Raw genomic sequence first — 21,344 nt, 5'->3', positions numbered from 1 at the left:
GAAGTGAGAACAACTGTATTTGTGGACATTTACCTTAGCAATCTGGAGCTCTTGTTCACTAATATACTGTAATTTTAATTAATATACTATAATTTTAAATACATGACTTGTGTCCCCATCTTTATGCATTTTAATATGAATGCTGGGTCCATTTATAAATTTTTTGAGAACAAGTAGGAAGAAAAATAGAATTTAGTTACTTTTCTTTTCACTGCATATGGTTTGTTGTTAAATTCTTGAGAAAATATGCTATAATCTTTGACTTTTGGAAAGAATTATGTTTTCTAATAGGTTAAACAATCAATAAAACATCTGTTCATTTAAAAAAATAATAATATTATGTTGAATAACTATTTGCCACTACACCGCTACCCTGATATAACACTGTCCTCGGAAGCCAAAAAATCTTACCGTGTTATAGGTGAAACCGTGTTATATCGAACTTGCTTTGATCCGCTGGAGCATGCAGCCCCCCCTCTCCCCCCCCCGAGCGCTGCTTTACCACGTTATATTCGAATTCGTGTTATATCGGGTCGCATTATATCGGGGTAGAGGTGTATCTGTTAAAATTACCAAATGACATCTTTAAATAAGATTATAATTCCCTGTTAATAAATTTGATAATAAGTAGAATATAGAAATAAATAATGATTTAGTTGGCATAGCTCTTACAGGTCATATAAACATGAATCCATCCCCTTGTAATAAAACATACTTGATGGAATGCTTTCCAGCTGTGTCTTGCACTTATTTTATGAAGGACTTACATGTATCACAACTTTACACAAATTTGTAATAAGGCTAAAATACTACTGAAAATAGATCAGAATCAAGGAGTCAATGTCACAAAAGAGCATAAAGCATCAGAAATCAGAATCAAGGAAGGATATTTAGGGCAATCTGACATGAGCAGATATCTTGGAACCTGTCCTGCAGTCGCTATGCAACTCCCATTTATTTCAGTTGTAGTTTTTCCTGTGAGGACAGTAGGACCTAGATCTGATATTTGGAAGCAGGAAAAAATATCAACTCCGTCAGCTTTCAGGGCAGTCAGAGGGAGTTGAGGGTGCTGGACAATCTTCTCAGGATTGAACCCTATATATGTCAAGCCCCAGGACTGTTTATCCCAAGGGACTGAAAGGATTAGTCTAAGTCCTCTAAAGGGCTACTGTTTGGGCTCTAAGAACATATGCTTTATGTCTGGCTGATACATTTCAGGTATGCTACAAGATGTCCCTATCATTAAAAGGTAGGACACCTGGCTGCATATATTGGGAAAAGTATAGAAGACTTAAGGGCCCAATCCATCTCCCACTGATGTCTTTCTACTGAGTTCTCTGGGAGGTGGATCAGGCTCCGAAAGAAGAAAAAAGGCTTCTTTTTGCACCTCAAATTAAAGCCTCAATATACAGTGTAATACTGACAGCTTTTATTTGTTTGCAACTTGTATACTGTAGAATTGCGGGCATCTTGTAATTAGCCCATACAGTTTTTCTTGCTGTTTCTTTTTTTGACTGTTCATTCTAATATAACTGATTTATCCATATAGATCACATGATTCAACTGTAGGCAAAATAAATGTTAAATAAACGAAAATGTTACAGATATTAAAAAGCATTCCAAAATAATACAATAACATTTTTGTGTACAAAAGAGCTTTCTCAAATAGGGCCTAATTCTGATGTCACTTACACCAGTTTTACGTTGGTATATTTCCGTTGATTTTAATGGAGTTACTCCTGATTTTATCTATAAATTAAAGGAGTATCAGCCCCCTCCTGTTTAAATTAAAAGAAGCTAATTTTGGGTGAGATTCTGAGGTTCTGCATTACACAGTAGCAAATACAGGCAGTAGCCATTTTGTTCCTAGAATACAAGCCCCTGGGACCACAAATCTTAATATTATCATTTTAAAAGAGCAGGCTTATAGGTACTATAAGATATATTGGATGATAGTTGCTCAGAAACTCTTGCGATTACATGTTTTAGGACAGTTTGACACTGACGTCTGAGATAAAGAATGGCAACAGAAGTTTCAGATTTTAAGGATTTAATGATTTGTTAATTGTCTGTGTTATTTTTATTCAAGCAATGTGCAGCTGTTCTTAAAAACACTATTTCCAAAAATATAAATAACAGAAAATGTCTCAATGTGCAAAACCTAAAACTTATTTCAGTCCCTAAAAGTTTTGACAATTACAATTTTATTCCAAATGTTACGATGTAATAATTTTATGTGTGCATCTCATATTATTTTATTTGTAATTTATGTATAATAAATTAGTCCTGTTTGCTGAAAATGTTTATATCGGGCCCAGTTAATCTCTGCTGTAACTCCTTGGTGGAGTTAATAGAGTCACACGGGGTAAATTTGGTCATTGTTTTTAAGTTAATGTGAAACTTAATTCACCTATTAGAAAAATAGGGTAACACTATTGGTGATCTTGTAGCATTCTGGTCCATTTTTACAGATAACAAGATTGTCTCCCATTTGCTGGTTGCTGAACCAGAGAAGATCTATGCCATGCCTGACCCCACTGTTCCAGATAGTGACATCAAAGCGCTCACCACACTTTGTGACCTGGCAGACAGAGAATTGGTGGTCATCATTGGATGGGCTAAACATATTCCAGGTACATAATATATATATATATATATATAGTTGTAAAACAATGACCGCCTGAAAATCAGCACACAGATTATTTCATTACGGTGACAAAATGGGATGACAGATTTATAAAGTTTTATGTTTAAGACTGCAGAATCGTTACAGGAATGTTGATTACAATATATCCTGGTCTGGATATAGTATCATTCTTACTATTAAATGGTACTAGTAGAGGTAAAAGTGAATGTATGTTTTAACGTGGTTTTTATTAAAGAGGACCAGATCTCAGGTGCAGTTGAACTGCACAGGGCATTAGTGAGAGATGTGTGTTCAAAGACATCTTAAAGCATGCTCTTTAAAACTCTATACAAGGCTAGTTCCTCTGCACCAGATTAGAGCAATCTGAAGGCTGCACTGTAAACACCCCAAAGTGGTAAAAAATGCAACTAAAGTTCAGTGTGAAATAGGGGAATCCTGGCCACTATCCCTCTCCCCTGCTATGCCAGCAGGAGTTGGGGAAGTGGCATAAGAACACCTACATTAGCAGGCAGATCACCTTATACTGGGGTTACAGTCCTTGGGAGAGTTAAACTGGTTTTAGGGCCAGATTATGCCAGCAGTAGGGCACAAGGCAACCAAACCGTATCTAAATATTTCCTTGGTCAGTGCAAGCTGGACCAATGTCCACATCACACAATGACATACCACAATTAAAGCTAATTAGCAATCTCAGCAGAGACAGTGGTTAGCAGAAATAATCTCTCAGAGCAAAGATTTGTGGATCTTCCAGGTCAGGTCTGAAGCATGTTTTCAATGCAGTGTTTGACACTCGTACCTGTTGTCCGGCTGTGCCAGGTCCAGGTAAAAGCAGGCTTCTCTAGTCCGGCATGTGCCTATGTAACCTCCCCTTTCTTCCGATCACCTGGGGCAATGGGTCAGTATACCCATGCTGACCTGCTCTGCGGCTGCTGCAAACTCACTCTGTGCCTCTCTATTCCTTAAAGAGGTATGCACCTTCCTCTAGCAAGCCGGACAAAGCCCTCTCTTCCACCCTTGCTTAGCCTGTAGTGCGGTCATTCTATGGGTTAATAAACACATACACTCTCCAGGGCTGTCAGTCTCTCACCTTTCACAAACATATGAAAAAAAGTGTTAGCTTTTTATTTGTTATTTATTTTATTATATTTGTCTTGGTATTCTAGCAGAGATATTTGTGCATTTCAGTCAGCTAATTGTCACATTGGAGCCTCAGAATACCAACCATTCACAATGAGGACGGATGTACTTTAATTGCTATAACCAATGTAGCAATGTCCTTTTAGATTTCATTTTACCCCATGGAATTTTCTGATTCACCTTAATGTAAATGCGTAATCCAGGCAACTTTCTGTTTATCAAATTTAAAAAATAATGTATATTTCTAATACCATCAGAAATTGCACCTTTATTATAATATTAATAGACTGTATAGACTACATATATACATACAGCAAGCCAGAATACTGGATTTTATTTATGCATGGAACAGCAGACAGTAAACATCTACATTTTAGTATGTTACTTTGTTCCTGAGACACTTTTGTTTTAAGCATTTCTTGTGGTAGTGACTCAACACTTAAGTGTTGGGTTTTTGTCTTCCTATATGTCAAAAACAATGGGGCCCCAATTCTGCTTGGGCTTCTGGTCCTACCACAGTATAGATCATAAATAATAATAATAATAAATAATCAATATGCTTCTAAAGCATAATTTTACTTTTGTAGGGAGACAGTATCCTACACATGCTGAAATATTTCATATTCTGCCCAGATTAAATGTATTTGTTCGAAGTTTGTACCACAAATGGTTTATAAACAAGCTTTTGAATCATGAGCAATGTTTTTCTGGTACAGTTAACTTATTTCTGTCTCCTTAAACTAGTTTGTCTTTATGCTTTGAATGCTACAGTAATTTCTTTAATCAAATTGATGGAAGTCCCTTTCCCAGCCCACACTGAAACCAATTTATTGGTCATGATACGCCAGCTATGTTGCTAACAGTCGTAACGAACTGTCAGGCAATATCGCAGTGAAGCTAATTTGAAGTCATTAGGTGTGCAGCGTTCAGGCAACAATTTGTTACAGTGGTTAGGAACACAGCTGACATTTCTGAATGGCTTTGTTCAGAGCAGTTCTAGATGAGCCCAAGCAAATTGTAAACTAATTTAAACATCACTCTGTATTATACTAGCTACTTTGTCTTACACTGGTTGCTAATAAAGCACCCCAAATTAAGTCAAAACTAGTTAAATAGGTGAGTTTGAGCTTCATCTTCAGAAGATACCTACATCAGTCTAACTGAAATAGAGCACTGAAGCTAGAAGTCAGTCACACACACCACAATGATTGCCCCAGGACCTTTTATCAGTTTGATTTGTGAATATGTTACATAGCTTTCTTTTGGAGTGTGGGGGAAGTGGAGAAACTGAGCAATCTTTTAAAAACAATCTTTTAAAAACAATTCAATGCCTGTAGTTAGCATGAAAAGCTATTGGACACTGTAAGATGGCATTATAAATTTAAGACCCACAATCTGAGCTAGCGGAGGAAAACGTCTATATAGTAGGCCAGCCCTGTCTTACGAGACAAAGTCAAAAACACACCTGCCGTGGTAAAGCTGCACTATCTAAGGTTACTTGCTTGACCCCATTTGGGTTAAAAAAAATAACCTAAATAGTAAACAAAGGCAATCCTTTCCTAAGCCTTCTGATAAGCTGAGGTCAGTGATAAAATCTGTGCTTGCTGCTTTAGATCACAAAAATCAAAATGAGGAAGAGCTTGACATGCTAAAGGGCAAATGTGATGAGCATGATCAGAAGGTTTTTAGTTTGGTTTTGTATGATGGAGTGCTGCTGAACTTGGGCTGCCAGAGCTTAACTAATGACTGGCATTGGCACAAAACAACTGTAGAGAAGCCTGCAGTGGTGCTACCCTGCTGTTGCCTATGCCAGCGCATGTTATTCTAGGCAGTGATACAGTGGAACTGGGAAAAGGGACAAGTCATAAAAGGAACAAAGAGCAACAAAGGGATGAATTGTTATATAGCCATAGTCAGCCAAATAAACCTTTGGTGGCAGTCCATTGAATGCAGTGGCATTACATGTGAATTTGGCCCATTATGTGGGCTACACCAGATCTTCCTTTATTGCAGTAATTTCTTCAGGTGTAACATGATTAAAGGCCCTTTCATTTCAGTTGTATTAGAACCAATAAAAGACTAAGCTGTAATGCATTGTAATTCAATGGAAACCTCTATATTTTGAAAGACAACTTTATTGTGGAAGAAAATAACATTTTTTCAGCCATTATAAAGAGGATTCTTTCTTGAAGTTATCTACAGAAAGTAATGTGCTGTACGTATTTGATCCCTCCATCTACACCGTTCTCTGTGGAGGTCATCTCCTAAAATTTGCTTTAAATTATATTAAATTCATATGCTATCATAAAATCATTAGGACTTCTGAATTATTGGGAATATTCTCTAACAGCTGCTTTTTCTGAACAAAAAGTGTACAGTTCTACAGAAGGAAATATTGAAAGAAAAATATGTCTGGAAAGGCTTTATCAGCAAATAGAATTAGTCTACTCACGTTAATAAATCAAATAAATGGGAAGTGTGTTGTTATGAAACATGACCATGTCTTATCTGAAGAAGAAAAAGAGCACAATGGTATTAAGAAATGTTTGACTTTAGTTAGAGGAGCGTAAGGGCACAAGAACAGATGATGGTGCCCTAATAGCCCTTTTTAAGAATGACAGGGCCCCGCCATTAGCATCCTTTTATATCCTTGAAATTGCTCATGCCTCGCTTTTCTGGTTCCTATCTGCCTGACTCTTTTTTATTTCTCTTTCAATTTCGTCCGCGCTCGGATAAGCGCATGCTAACACAATATGATTGAGCTGTAAAATGGAATGCTGTCGCCTCTAATCTCTTTTATGTAGATATGGAGGTACTTGCACACTCCACTTCATTCTCTCTCTCTCCATTGTTGGCCTTTTTAGAATGGGTTGCCAAGTAATGGAGGCTCAGTCAAATATTAGAGCTAGGTTTCACAGGGTGTGATAAGAAGATTATCAGCCCAGCAGTCAGATCTATTGTTGTTCTTTCTGTCAGATTAAAATATTCCTATGTACTGTAACTTCGTTAGCAAAATGCTGAAGGTGCTTAGGGAGACACTGAGGCTGCTTCATCTCCTGCCTGGTGAGACAAAACCCACATTAGTTGACCTATATAAACGGCCTAAATATATTTATGGAGCTGTGCTAGACATTTTTTTTTACATAATAGACAGCTGTTTCACTCGATGGTTTACTTGTGGTTGGGGCCCTCCCCTTTGCTTTGGATTGGGGGGGGGCATTTTATTTTGGGCATATTGAATTAATTAAGCTATTCTCCAGTATAGGATGGAATTCTGCTGATGTCTAGTCACAGTTTCAGAGTCACTCAGGCACCATTTCTGTAATGTAACTGTCTCATTGACATTCAGCAAAAATGTGCAATGTTCTCTTATTCTAAGTGGAGGCAGGAAACATTAAGCTCTTAAAACTGTGCATAACAGGAAGCTAAAGGGACAAAATGTTCTCTAAAAAAATTTGCATGCATGAAAAAACACCAACCAGACCATAGAAATCAAGTTTTCGCACTTAAAATGAAAAATTTGGTTGAAATCACTACATTGGGCTAATCTATCAAAAATTAACTAGTTACACAATTTCATAAGTTAAACTTGCTTGCTTTCAAATGTGTTCATATTTTGCCAGGAATTAACAATATTCCATTATAGGTATAGGTAAAAATAGGCACTATCCTGGTATTTAAAAGGGGTACTACATGAGGGTATGATTTTTTGATGGAGCAGATCCAAGAATGTTTTGAATATTTTAGTGCTAATGTTAATGTTTTATGAAACATTATTGTTCCAATACACTCTGTGTAGAAGACAATATTTAAGCTTTTCTTTCCAAAGCAGCTCTCAGGGGTGTAGTTTAACATTGTAAAATTGAACAGGAATATGATTCGCTGTAGAGTTGTCATTTTTAAACTGTCCTTTACTCATCATCTGCTCCAGAAATGCCACTCTGTGTGATAAAAATGTGGGTAAAGACATAAAGAAGAAGCTGGAAATAATCACTTTAAAGTGTTCCAGCAATGTATCCTATGTGTATATGTAGATGGAAGGTGTGTGTATATATGTATTTATGCACATCCTCTCACATATACTAAAGTGTGTGTGTATATTCTATATAAATCATTGTGTTATATAAAGTGTAAATGAAAAAGGTTGAACTTCTGTGCTACTTCACAATAGATGGAGTTTTACAGTACTCAGTGTTAAGTGCACATGCAGAAATAACTCCACATAGACCCAAAGGACTTTGGAGACAGGCTGGGGTTTTGTGTGGAAAAATTACATGGGGCTGCATGTAGTATGCACTTCACCTCCCACCTTCCAGGCAGCATACCCTTAAGCCTCTCCACTGCCTTTACTTCAACCTCTCTGCAGCACTTTGACCACTGGGTGTGTATAATCACATATACATTGGCCAGCCTCCCAGTCTGTCCCCATAGTCCTCTTTCTGAGGCCTTTGTGGAGTTGATGCAGAGCCTAGCTCTGCCGTGTGGAGTGGATACAGAGCCCCACTGAGCACCCACTCCATACCCACTCATTCTCACACAATGTAATCATGTGGTTTTGTTGAGTTTATGGCCTTCCACAGCCTATTATGCTCCTAGCTGAATTCAGAGCCATTTTAGGCAACACTTCCAATTTTGCAGCTGCACAGCAGTCCCCAGGTCCTGGAGTCCCTGTCCCTTCAGAAACAGGTGGAAATGCTAATGTGGTGTTTACTCCTCATGCTACATGGTCTGGAGTATGAGCTACTTCATGCTGCCTGACAGCTCTGTAGTGATAATAACTTGAGCCTCCTGGGGAATCAGGACATCTTGCTCTTTATCCCTGCACTGTCTTGGATACTTTGCAAGTTCCCCCTGTCTGCTGTTCATCAGAAAAACACTATCCACTCTTCCTTTAACCCCTTCCACGAGCATGCACACTGGATCTGGACATAAGAACTATTTCCCTATGGTATTTTACTTCCTCCCCCAACCCACAGTTTAAATGGCATCTGAGTCATGGGAGAAGGTCACTGATTGGGCCCTACAGTCAGGGATCCAAGTCAAACAGCTTCTCACGAGCCCCAGATTTCCTTGAATGGTCTCTTCCTGAATTTCACCATATCAGAGGGTTCCACTGTGACTATTATAGATAACTGTGGAGATACATTTATATGAATATATGCTTATATTATGTGTTCATATGTGCACTCAAGAGTGTTTCTCTTACCGCCTTGGAGGACACTAACTGGCAAATTCGAATCTTGGAGCCTTAGTGTGGATGGGTTGCCAGCTGCTGCCCGTGTTTTAAGCACCATGCTGAATAACCCTGCTCCAACACTGTGCTTCCAGTGCCAGCAGCTTATCTACACTACTTTGGTACATCAACATTGCTAACACTGGTGGAACTGAACTAGTGTTAGCAAATTGGGGGGTGGGAATTTAGAAGTGCTCCTAAGGTGGCCTACACTACTGCCAGTGGTTCTGTATGAGAAGAGGTATTATGAGGCACGCACATTAACAAATGTACCCAGTATTTTCAAATAAAAATAGGGAACTGGTAGTGGTGGAAATGACAGTCATGGAAAGGTCTTTTTTCTCTCTTGTATGAGATGTTTATTTTAAAAGTATTTGGAATATTCATCTGAGATCCGTGGATCTGGCACAAAAATCTCTAGGGACCTGCTTCCACTCCTCCTGAAATCAACCACAAAACTTTCATTGACTTTGACGGGAACAGGAGCAGGCCAAAGTGCAAAAACAGATACACACAATATTAGCATGTCTGCTGTTCAGGGAAGATTGGTTCCAGGTAAGGTTGAGGCAAACTGGGAGGGGGGATGTGAGGAAGTTTGTCCTACTGGTGTTCTGTGCCTGTCCTGTGGATAAACACAGAACTTCAGTTTCTTATATTATCAATTCTGACATCTATGACTAGCATTAAATTAAAAGAAAAGAAAATCTTGCATGCCCAGCCATTTTTATCCATTCCAAGTCTTATGGTTGAATATAAAATAAATATTCTATACGACTCGAAAGAGCTTGATATGAAGACATCCAGTAAAACTCATACAAGTAACTCCTGCTGCTTTCGGTTTTAACATCTGTTGTCTGTCCACTGAAAGAACGTTGTAAAAAACATTGTTCAGTTGATCAGATCAGAGAAGAACTTTCAGCTCACCACTTATTTATTATTTACTCTTCGTTAAAACAAAGCCTTTAAAAAAGCTTAAATCCATCAGTAAAATCAGTTTTTCTCAGAATCCTTTCCCATTTTTTTAAAGCAAACCCTACCCACCAACACATTCACAGTCTGGTTGTTGCACTTTTTCCCCCCAGTGTCCCCCTTTATCTGCCTCAACCAATCTCCAAATGAATGCATGTCTATCATGGCCTTAGCTTTGACACTCTGGATATATTGATTAATAGTTGCCCTAAGCTCCTTTTAGCAAATCAAATTTTCACTTTTAGCAAGGATTTCGCCTCTGATTTATTCAGCAAAGTGAAATGCACTAAATTGGCTTTGACATTCAGGGAATATGGCTGAAAAACAAAGAGGAGAGGAAAGAGAGATAAATTGTGTGGCAGCTGGAGACTTGAAGCATAAAAAGAGACAGTTTCTATAGAATATCACAGGCTAATCTGAAAACATATGCATTTAAAAAGGAAGTGGAAAATTATTTTCTTATATTGCAAACTTGGAGAACAAGTTTTACATAGCAAAATGCAAGATTTCCATCCAGTATTCATCACATTTTCTTCATGCTACAAATATGGAATCCTGTTTTATATCTATTGATAATAATTATATTCAACAAAAGATATAAAGGTTTCCAAATAATTTTATAATGAAGTACGAAATTAGTAAATTTTTGCAAAATATGTTTCTACCTCTATTGCTGCCTATATAATGCTGTTCACTTCTGTGGCACTTTAAAAAATAATAAATGGTTAATGAAATGATAAATTAACACCAAATAATTGTATTTCTTTAAATAGAAACAGACATTATTTGGATCTTAAATGCCAGAGTAAAAAAAAATTGGAAATATTTTTCTATTCATAATTTTCATAACAAAATCTGGACAAGTATGTTACCTTAGATGACATCTGGACTGACTTATACAGCCTGCTTCCTTGTTAGACAAAAGCTGAATTACTGACTTGTTCATTGGATTGAGAATACACAATTGCATTTTTCATATTTAAAAGGGTTTGAAGTCGTGGAGTAGAGATGAGAGGGGAAATTGAACAAACTTTAATCCCACTACATTAACACATTGGGTTTTGGATTTCTACTGAGCATTTTAGGGCTTTAAGATCACCAATAGACTAGCTACGGGGTGGCCAAACTGTGGCTTGCGAGACACATGTGCGTCTTTTACAGTTAAAGTGCAGCTCACGGAGTCCCCAATGCCCCCCCCACTCTCCGTCTACCAGACTGTGGGGGAGCTCAGGATCTCTGCCTTGCAGCGGGGTGGTGTGGTAGGGGTTTCAGCCTCGAGGGGTGCGCCTGGCAGGGCATGGAGTTTCAGCAGGAACAGGGCTGAAGCCCTGAGCCCTGGCAGGTGCCTCCTGCGGGGCTAAAGCCCCAAACCTCAGCAGACATACCCTGGCTCTCGAACTTCTGAAGATTGTCACGTGCAGCTCGGAGGATCAGTAAGTTTGGCCACCCCTGGAACAGATTTTAAATGGTAAAGAAGAACATAGGAATAGTTTATACTTGTTAAAAAAAATTGAATAATTAAAATGAGAAATTCTAGAGGAAAAAATATATATACACATTTATACAATTAATTTAAAACATACACACACTTCTATGACCCAGATAGGTGGTGTAATTTGGAGTAGCTTAACTGAAGTCAGGTGAGCTGTATCCTATACTTCATCTAGGGATCGACTCACATCAGTAGTCCCTAGGCCAATGAGAGCTGAGAACTGCGGCACCTTGCAGAGTTGAGCCTTAAGCAGGTAGTCCCGCTTATGGGACCATAATATTCACATTAGTACTGATTATTTGTGTGACTAAGGGTTCAGTAGATTAGATCCACTCTCACTGCAGGTGACTGTCATACAGTTTTCATTTTTCCTAGCCAATACAGAATTAACCTTATTACCAGAAGAGAGTCTAAATGTATCATTGTATCCTATTTCCTTTCTTATTTTACTACACTGTACATTTTTTCTTCCCTGTAAGAAAATTAATCTGATATCTGCAGCACTAACTGACCTCAGAATTGACCTGAGACTCAAGAAGCAGTGGAATTTACAAATGGGAGAGCATCTGGATTGCCACACATGAGATGCCAGGGCATGCTAGGCATTTACCGGCATATTATTTCCTTAAAATCATGCTGTTTCCCCCATAATTTAGTGCAATTTCCAACCATTTTTAATGACTGCTAATTAGGAGAGTGCTATAAAATACCAATTTAAATTCCTGAAATAATCTTTTAGGGTGCTTCATTTCCCAAACAACTTACAGCATACAGTCAATAGACAAGGAAGGCCAATTCTTTCTAAGATGAGCAAATGGAGGTTTGCTTGCTCTAAAACAGGCTAAGACACGTGGGCCTGATCCCACAATCCTATCTCGGATGAGTGAATATTATTTACACGAGTCGGGAGGGTTGCATTATTGGACTTTTTATTTGTGGACAATAAATATCACTTTTGTTGCTATCTTCCCCTCCCTGCTTATATAGAGCTATTTCAACCAGAATCAGAAAGAATGTAAAGGCTTCCAAACACAGAAAGATTTTTAGATGATTTTAAAAGCCTAATGCAGTCCCTGATCATTTTTTCCATAAGATCACAAGTGCTGTATGTTCAAACTTGGTTATCAAAATGATCAACTCACATACTGGATTTGAAGTGGTAAAATCAAATCAATACATCCCTCAACATATTGCAGTCTCTCAGTCTAGTTAATTCTAAAACCAAGCAGGTTACAGTTAATCATCTAGTTTTGCCTCCAACAAAAGTATATTTACTTTGATATGGGTGGGGAAGAGGAGGCTAGCTTTACAGCCATGTGTTGTTGACACTGTAAATCCAGGGTGGGGGGAAAGAGCCAGTTGGTCAGACTGGATTTAGAGCAGACAGGTTTACACCTGTATGACTAGGTCAGCAGCACAGACTGGTCTAGTTTCCTGAAGTTATCTGAGCCCAATTAAATACTGTAATTCCAAGGGTGCCTCTAAACAGCATCTACTTTCTCTCTGGATGAGGTAGGCTTCACACCTGCTTAACCTACATTAGAATAGGATTAATTACCTGAATTGCAAGGCCCCCTTAGCCAGTCAGCACGTTTCTGGCAGGGCACATGGTGACCTGGGCATGGATATAGGGGGAGAGAGGAAAAAAGAGCATATGGGTGCTAATGGCAAGACTTGGACCAATCTGATCAACAGAGTCAGCAGTTTTTAAAAATCAGTTGGCTGTAATCTCCTTCTGCATCAGCTGGATCATACAAGAGCTTTGTGAACTTATGTTTCCAGTGCTAGCTGTAAGCTTCTTTTTGAGCAGTGCTTGATATATGTATATAAAAAAGAGAATTAGCCTTACATGTTGGTCCTAAATACTCCTTTATTTAATTACCTAAAATGAATACTTACTGGGCAGTAACTATTAAGCTTGTTTCCCTTGATATTTTTAATTCACTCTCTCCAGGTTTAAAACCCTCCAGAGTTAATTGCCCACAGTAGTATTTAGAGAGGGTGGTTTTTTTGTTTTTTTTTACTTCAAAGAAAAACAAAACCCTGTAGAACTTCCCTTTTTATTTGAAAACATGTAGACTGTGCCCAACGTGTTCTGAACATTGAATAACATTCCCAAGAGCTTTTGCTCCCTAAACTTATGAGACACTTTATTGTAGCCAGACACAAGAGAAATTTCTTAATTTAATAAGCAAGCTGTGCTACTCATTAAAGGCTTCATTCTGAAAGCAGTTGACAGCCCTCAACTCTCACTGACTTCAGTGTGTGTAGAGCACTCCGCACCTTGATGCAGTGTTCAGCACCTTATAGAATTGATCTCTCCTTACGTGAGGTGTTGAGTTCCTTTAATTCCAATTGACAGTACTGAGGGTTGAGATTGCTCAGCAGTGTCAGGTGTAAGAAGGCCTCCAAATCCAATGTAAATAGCACTTGAAGGGAAGAGCCTTCAAAGCTCTGCAGTTGCTCTCTGTGCATGAGCATATTGGGAAAGAGTTATGAGCAGGTTGAGGGGAATGGCAGGGCAAATCCAGTTGGTTCACAACTCTGATGCATCTAGCTGCTGGGAAAAAAACCCAACAACAGAGATAGCAGCATAGCATTCCAGGGGATGGGAAGCAGAGTAGAGAAGTGGCTCTCAACCTTTCCAGATTACTGTATCCCTTTCAGGAGTCTGATTTGTCTCGCGGACCCCCAAGTTTCAGCTCACTTGCTTACAAAACTACTTGCTTAAAAACTACTTGCTTACAAAAATCCAACATAACAATACAAAGGGCTGGTCTACACTATTGGGGGGGATTGATCTAAGATACGCAACTTCAGCTACGCGAATAGCGTAGCTGAAGTCGAAGTATCTAAGATCGAATTACCTGGGGGTCCACACGGCGCGGGATCGACGGCCGCGGCTCCCCCGTCGACTGCGCTACCGTCGCTCACTCTGATGGAGTTCCGGAGTCAACGGGGAGCGTGTTCGGGGATCGATATATTGCGTCTTAACGAGACGCGATATATCAATCCCCGATAGATCGATTACTACCCGCCGATCCGGCGGGTAGTGAAGACGTACCCAAAAATGTCATAGCATGCTGTTACTGACAAATTGCTTACTTTTTACCATTTAATTATAAAATAAATCAATTGGAATATAAATATTGTACTTATATTTCAGTGTATGGTATATAGAGCAGTATAAACAAGTCATTGTCTGTATGAAATTTTAGTTTATACTGACTTTGCTAGTGCTTTGTATGTAGCTTGTTCTAAAATAGGCAAAAATCTTTGAGTACCCGCAGGAGTATATGTACCCATGCTTGAGAACCACTAGAGTAGAGGGTGTTGATCATAGGCACCGACTTCCCCTTTCACGTGGGTGCTCGACCCCCCTCTCTGCCCCTGACCCGACCCCACTCCACCCCATCCATGAGGCCCTCCCCTGCCAACCCCTTCAAATCTACCCCGCCCCCATGCCAACCCCTTCCCCAAAGTCCCTGCCCCAACTCTGCCCCCTCCCTACCAATATTCCAACTCCTTCCCCAAATCCCCGGCCCTGTCGCCTCCCCTGAGCGTGCTACATTCCCCCTCACCACCACCACCCCGAGCGTGCTAACGCTGCCAAACAGCTGTTTGGTGGCGGCCAGGCGGGAAATTCTGGGAGGTAGGTGGAGGAGCAGGGACGTGGTGCACTTGGGGGGGAGGAGGATATGGGGTGAGGGGGAGGGGAGCTTGGCTGCCAGTGGGTGCTAAGACCCACTAATTTTTCCCTGTGGGTGCTCCAGCCCTAGAGCACCCACGGAGTCAGTGCCTATGGTGATGATAGAGTGTTAATATGCCTGCTAACTGAGCAATGCCATCTACAACCACGTAACCTGTGGAGATCATGTCTGCAATGAGAGAGAATAATCTTTGAGAGGGACTATGAAAGGGCTTGTTAGGGGGGAAAAGATGTATGTATATATATATATTGCTATGGTGGCATATGTTCCTGAAGCTTTTTACATGGTGGGCTAGAATTTGCCATAGAGAACTTCACTAACAATTGAATGCACTATCTTTGCAGTAGAAGCTGATAACTTTTTACAGCAACACTAAACAACAGTTTAGGACAAGCAGTGAAGTATACCTAATCCAGTTAAAAATAGAGGGGGAATTTTAGGCAGGCAGAATATAATTATTGAATTGGAATTTGACCAGGTTGCTTTTGCACTGTTAGGATATCTTTATATACATTCAAATTGCACTGGCTGTGCAGTTTTAAGTTATGGAAATATTTTGAGTCCTTCGAGCATGGTAATTAATTTCATAAATTCAACTTTGTTTTTACCTAACACCTTGTAATGCCTGTTTCCTTAACGGCGTGTGATGTCAGTTGATACTTTTTACTGCAGCAACCTAGTAACCAATCCTGCAAACACTTAAGTACATGAATAAATTTCCTCACATGCACAGCTCCACTGTGCAAAGTTATCCATTTGCTTCAATGTGCAGGATCAGACCCATAACTATCAAGGTTCACACGCCAGTCTTCTCTTTGTAAGGGTCTGATCCCACACCCCATTGAAGTCAATAGAAAGACTTTCATTGACGTCAGTGTGTTTTGGATCAGACCATAAAGATGTATGTCATGATCAGCTTTGCAGGCCTTAAAGTTTATTATTTGCCTTCTACTTTCAGTGGAGTGGGGTGGGGGAGAGGGATGGGATGGGAGACTTATTGCAGTTCCCTCCTGCTAAGCTGGAAGAAGGACAGGAGTCACTGGATGTGGTTTAATTAGGCCACAACTTCATTCCTGAATGTCTGGGAGCTCCCAGCTGATAAAATTGCACAGTGCAGATAATTCCATAATCATTTACATATATTGGGAGGGGTCAGGGCCATCCCTATCCATCCGCAAAGTACGCAACTGCATAGGGCACCAGGAAATTTGGGGCACCCAATTTCCTGGTGCCCTGTGCAGCTGCATTCTGCTCCAGACCCTGCTCCGCCTCTTCCCCATGGCCCCAGCCTCACCCCACTCCACCCTTTCCCCAAAGCCCCTTCCCCACTTTGCCGCAGTCCCGCCTCTTCCCGCCCCTGCTCCGCTCCAGCCCCACCCCCACTCCCCTGAGGACTGCAGCAGGGTTGGGCCTGCACTCGCCAGCAGCGGGAAGTGCAGCAACCCAGCCCCAGCCATGCCCCCAGTGAGTGCTGGGGGATGGTTTCCTCTGCCCCCCAAGCCAGCCCCGCCCCCTCCCCATGGAGGTCTGGGGCCACCCCTCCCCCCCACATGGATGCCTGGGGCCCCACACCCCGCCCCCACAGGTGGGCTGCGTAGGGCCCCAGAATACCCAGGGATGGTCCTGGGAGGGATCCCTGGCCAACCTGCCTCTTTAATAAGCGTTAAGGGGGGATATAAAAGACAAAAGAGGGGGTGTTGACTCCCTGTGATACCAGTCATAGGAGCTTTGCCCCCCCTGTTTCCACTCCTTTAAGAATATCTCCTTTAAATCCTTTCCCAATCCATTTTTTCTGATCAGCGTATCTACTCTCTATGGAGTACCTGCACTGGACACACACCCCACAGTTATGTAATGAATTGCATCATAACCTAACTCCCCCTTTTGTTTTTTCCCCCCACTGAGCCCCCAGCGTGCTGTGGGGAAGGTGAAAAACCCATCTTGCCCTGGTGGTGAGTGAAAAATTCCTTCCCAGCCTCCTGAGAAAGGAGCGACTAGCTAATGCCCACAGCAGATCAGAACGAAACATGGTATTTTAGCTACTTCTGTGGGTGAAAGAGTGGATGTTGCTCTGCCTGGTCCAGGTAAAAAAGGGGGCTTTTACTGCACAGGCATGGGTATAAATAGTCCCCTCTCACTTCCTGTGACTTGGGGGATGGATCAGCCTCTCCAGGCTGACCTGGTATGGAGCTGCCTGCCTCTGTAACAGGTAACTCTCTGGCTCTCTAGCCCTTAAAGGGGCAACACACCTTCTCCAACGAGCCAGACAGAGGGCCCACCACTTATTGTGCGATGAGGTCATTAATGAGGAAAAGAGCCCTGCTGTGGGGAATTAGGGTCACTTACTGTAAAGCAGAATAAGAGTCTGTTCTTAGCTAGAACCATATTTCAGCCCTTACAGAAATACCAGCACGTGGCCTGCATGCTAGTGTGTCTGTAGTGGAACTTACTCCTTAGCTGATTATGTTATCAATTCAGTGCAGGGAAAAATCCATAGAAAGTCTGTATTTATGATTTGGGAGGTTTTAAAAACACTATGTGATAGTCCTTTGAAACGGTTCTCTTGTCTTCTGCCCATAGGTTGTGATTCCAACTGGTCAAACTACTTTCCCAAACTAGTTTCCTATTCTAATAATTTCAATAATCTAATAATAATCTAATAATTTCCCAAACTAGCTTCCCATTCTAATAATTTCACCTGCAACTTATTGCTTTTGCACTGGTGATGGATATCCCTCTGGGATTCCCTTAATTAAAACTGCTACATTCTTCTGGGTTTTCTTGTTCTATTTGGATGGATATTGTTGAGGTTTTTTTAAGATGATAGAAGTCACAGCAAGTCCTAGGCTGGTACGCCTATTAGCCCATTAATGCAGCTATACTGTTCTGAGGTATAGGCTCCTTGTTCCATCCATACTTGGCTTGTTATCCTCTTATCAAGCTCTCTGCATCCCTTTGTTTATTTGAGGAGACAGGAAGACTGTGTGAAGGCTGCTTAGTCAGGGATATCAGCGTTGTTGGCAGGGGAGTGATTGCCAGTTGAAAAACAAGGCATTATTGCTCATTTTTTCCCTCTTATTAGTTTGATTACATTTGCAAATCAAATCAATCCATCAGACATGATCAGGCCTCGTCCGCATTTTAAGGAATAGTAATCTCCGTCTAATAAGATGCAAATGTGTCACATCGGTAAGTAACCAATAAATCATCGTCTTGTCTTTGGCAATCATTAAATATCAGAACCAACAGTCAATTTTTAGTATTTTCAATTTGCGATATGCCGCTGGAATATAAAGATAGATGGACGTAATTACACAAACCAAACACTATTTCAGTTCATTCCAGACAGCAAATTTAGTGGAAGGTATAACTGGCTTGTCATCACACTACATTATTCCTGGCGGTTCATGCAAAGTTCACAGACAAGCTTCAAATGGACGTTGCTCGTTTTACTTCCCTAACAACATCCCCACCACCATGACCAAACTTCAGCAAATGACTGAAACACTGAAGGGCATGTCTTCCATGGGTGCACAAAGAGGCATGGAAAAAAGAACATGACACTTTTTCCAATACTGGCCCATCATGCATAACTAAAACTGCAATCTAAAAAGTTTTCTAATATTTATCACATGCCCCCTCTACCTCCTCTCCTGCCTTTTTTTTAGATGACTGAAACAAGTTGTTTAAAAAAAAATCTTACCCCAATTAAAAAAAAATAACTTTTGGATTTCCTACATATAACTCTTCTGCACAAGTTATCCAGCATCTGGCTGAATGCAATGAAGACACAATGCAAATGTGAAAGAGTTTTCAATAACTGAGTAATCTGATTTTTTTTTTCCATTTAAACAAGTGGAAATTCAAATTCTTTTTCTTCTTTCTTTCTTTTTTTAATTGATTTGGGAAAATTGATTGCCTCATGTGCATCCTGTGGATTAATTGATATGTGTATTGTCTTACTTGTAGAGTGTTGTTTTCCATTAATGGCTCTATTTGTATGCAAAGGCTTGGATAGTTTTCAAAGGGGGGGGAAGAAATAGACTGCTATCCTGACCCCATTGGAATCAATGGCAAAACTCCCATTGACTTCCAGGAGAAAGAGATTTCACCCATAGTGTCAATATATGCATCATATGTTTCATTAAATGTTTGTACATATGTTGAAAATATATTGTATCAATGATGTAAAATTAATTTTAATTATGAAGATATGCTCCATAATTCAATATATTCAGGATAGGTCTGTACACACAAGGGTGCTCCTTTATGAACAGTGCTTACTGTATTCTGAACTAAACAACGTAGACCACTCCTTTACATTCACAGACATTGTTTTCATGAGTCTGTAGAATGAAGAACCTAAAACTGCAATCCTATACTTAGGCAAAACTCCCAGTGAAGCCAGTAGGAGTAAGGACTGCAGTATTGGACCCTGTGGCTGCTTCTATTATTATGATACGATGGAAGGGCCAGATTCTACAAAAAGCGGGCTTTCTACTAAGCCATAAGTGGCTGTGCAGAAATCAGAAAAGAGGATTTTGGAGGCTTGTGTCATCTTATGTAGGTTTCCACTGCACCAAAGCCGGACATGTATCTGACCTTAAAAGACTTCACTATGGTACCTATATTTGGACCTTCTGTTGCTGAACTCTGTCAAGCTAGTTCCAGGGCTCCTTTGCCATTATGCCTGTTTCAGCTCTCCTTCTTCCCTTCCTCGCCTCCTCCCTCTCCCTCCCCCAATTGAGAAGGGGAACCTCATATGCTATGGAGTAACTGAGGAGAGCACTAGTTGGAAAGATTCTTCAGCAGCCTAAGTAAGAATAATTTTTTTCATGGCAGCATTTTGATTTGATTTTATAAATAAATTAAGTGTAAATTAGGTAAGAGGCTTCTTTGTGGGAAGGCTCTACTTGCTTTTGGGTCTGCATCACTTTGAATCTCTTTGCTGACAGTTGTCTGGTGAAAGAGAGTTGAAATGGTGGAGGGTTGACTTTGCAAACATGAAAATGTGAACTGCTGCATGACCACCACATGGAATTCATTCTTGGCATGAAAAAGTCTTGTTCTTTTTTTCTGGCAAAAGAAGTGTATGAATGAGATAGATTATAGAATATTGCAAAGTAATGTTAGTTAGCTGTGTCTACATGCCAAGCATTTAGACAGCTTGAAATACAGCATCAATTTATAAACAGTTATTGCTGCTTTGAAAAATATAAAATGTTAATATGCATGCGCCAGTTTTTAATCTCACTTACACTAGTGTAAACCTGGAATAATTCCATTGATATGCAGGGATTACTCCAAATTTAAACTGGTGTAACTGAGGTAGATTCTGGCCCTGTAACTCCAACGGGTTCTAAACAAGAGTCTGCCATAATACACTCCTAGCACTCTTTTTCTAAAGGTCTGTATGCCATTTTAGCATATTCCTTTATATGTTTTAAACCTCAGCTGCTGGACTAATCCTGTAGTGGTCTTTTGCAAAATGTCCCTCATGGTTGTAGGCAGTCGCCAGAAATCTCATTGAGGTAAATTTGATAAAGCCATTTTCAGTAGCCATGTGACTTATAAAATCAGTACCAGAACCTTATGCTCTCTCTAACCAATTTACATACCACCATGGTATCTTTAATTTGCTTTTAGATCAAATCAATAATGGATCTAATTGAAAAAATTGGCAGAACTACATACAACCTAACTATCAATCTCAGTGTTTTCAAAATATCAGAAATGTTGCACAGCTATGCAAGTGACACCTGTGTTAGTGGTGCACTTCTGTTACTAATATGTACAAAAACAAACATTACTACAGGTGCAGCATCTGTACCAATTGATCACTGCGCTATGAGAATTAATCATCTAGTATTCAGCTCAGAGAATAAAATTTACATCTTAATGTATGACTTTTATTACAACACACATTTGCACTACTAGAAACAGTATAGTTCACTCCAGTTTGAAATTGTATGTGTACGGTCTCAGCCAAAGTTCACAAGTTACCATTCTTAATTAACAAATTTCACAACAATTATATGGTTGGGATTTTATTTTAAGTTCCAACTTAAATGCCAACACTCATTGGGCTAGGTGATGTTTAATAGGGATGTTTTATAGGGTTTAATCTTTGGAGCCCTAGTTTCAAATCCTGTTCCC

General features: G+C 40.0%; 1 protein-coding gene across 9 annotated transcripts in view; it reads left to right on the top strand.

Moving 5' to 3' along the window:
* Nucleotides 1-21,344, top strand: part of ESRRG (estrogen related receptor gamma) — a 468,749-nt gene that overhangs the window by 404,651 nt on the left and 42,754 nt on the right. For all 9 annotated transcript variants that reach the window (XM_034764592.1, XM_034764593.1, XM_034764591.1 and 6 more), the window contains one exon: nt 2,472-2,633. In XM_034764592.1, the coding sequence (XP_034620483.1) occupies nt 2,472-2,633 (162 nt within the window). The remainder of the gene's footprint in view (nt 1-2,471; nt 2,634-21,344) is intronic.

This window comes from Trachemys scripta, chromosome 3, assembly GCF_013100865.1.
Source record: "Trachemys scripta elegans isolate TJP31775 chromosome 3, CAS_Tse_1.0, whole genome shotgun sequence".
NCBI classification, from domain to species: domain Eukaryota; kingdom Metazoa; phylum Chordata; order Testudines; family Emydidae; genus Trachemys; species Trachemys scripta.
Note: the sequence above shows the minus strand (reverse complement) of the source record. Positions and strands in the feature narration are given on the sequence as shown.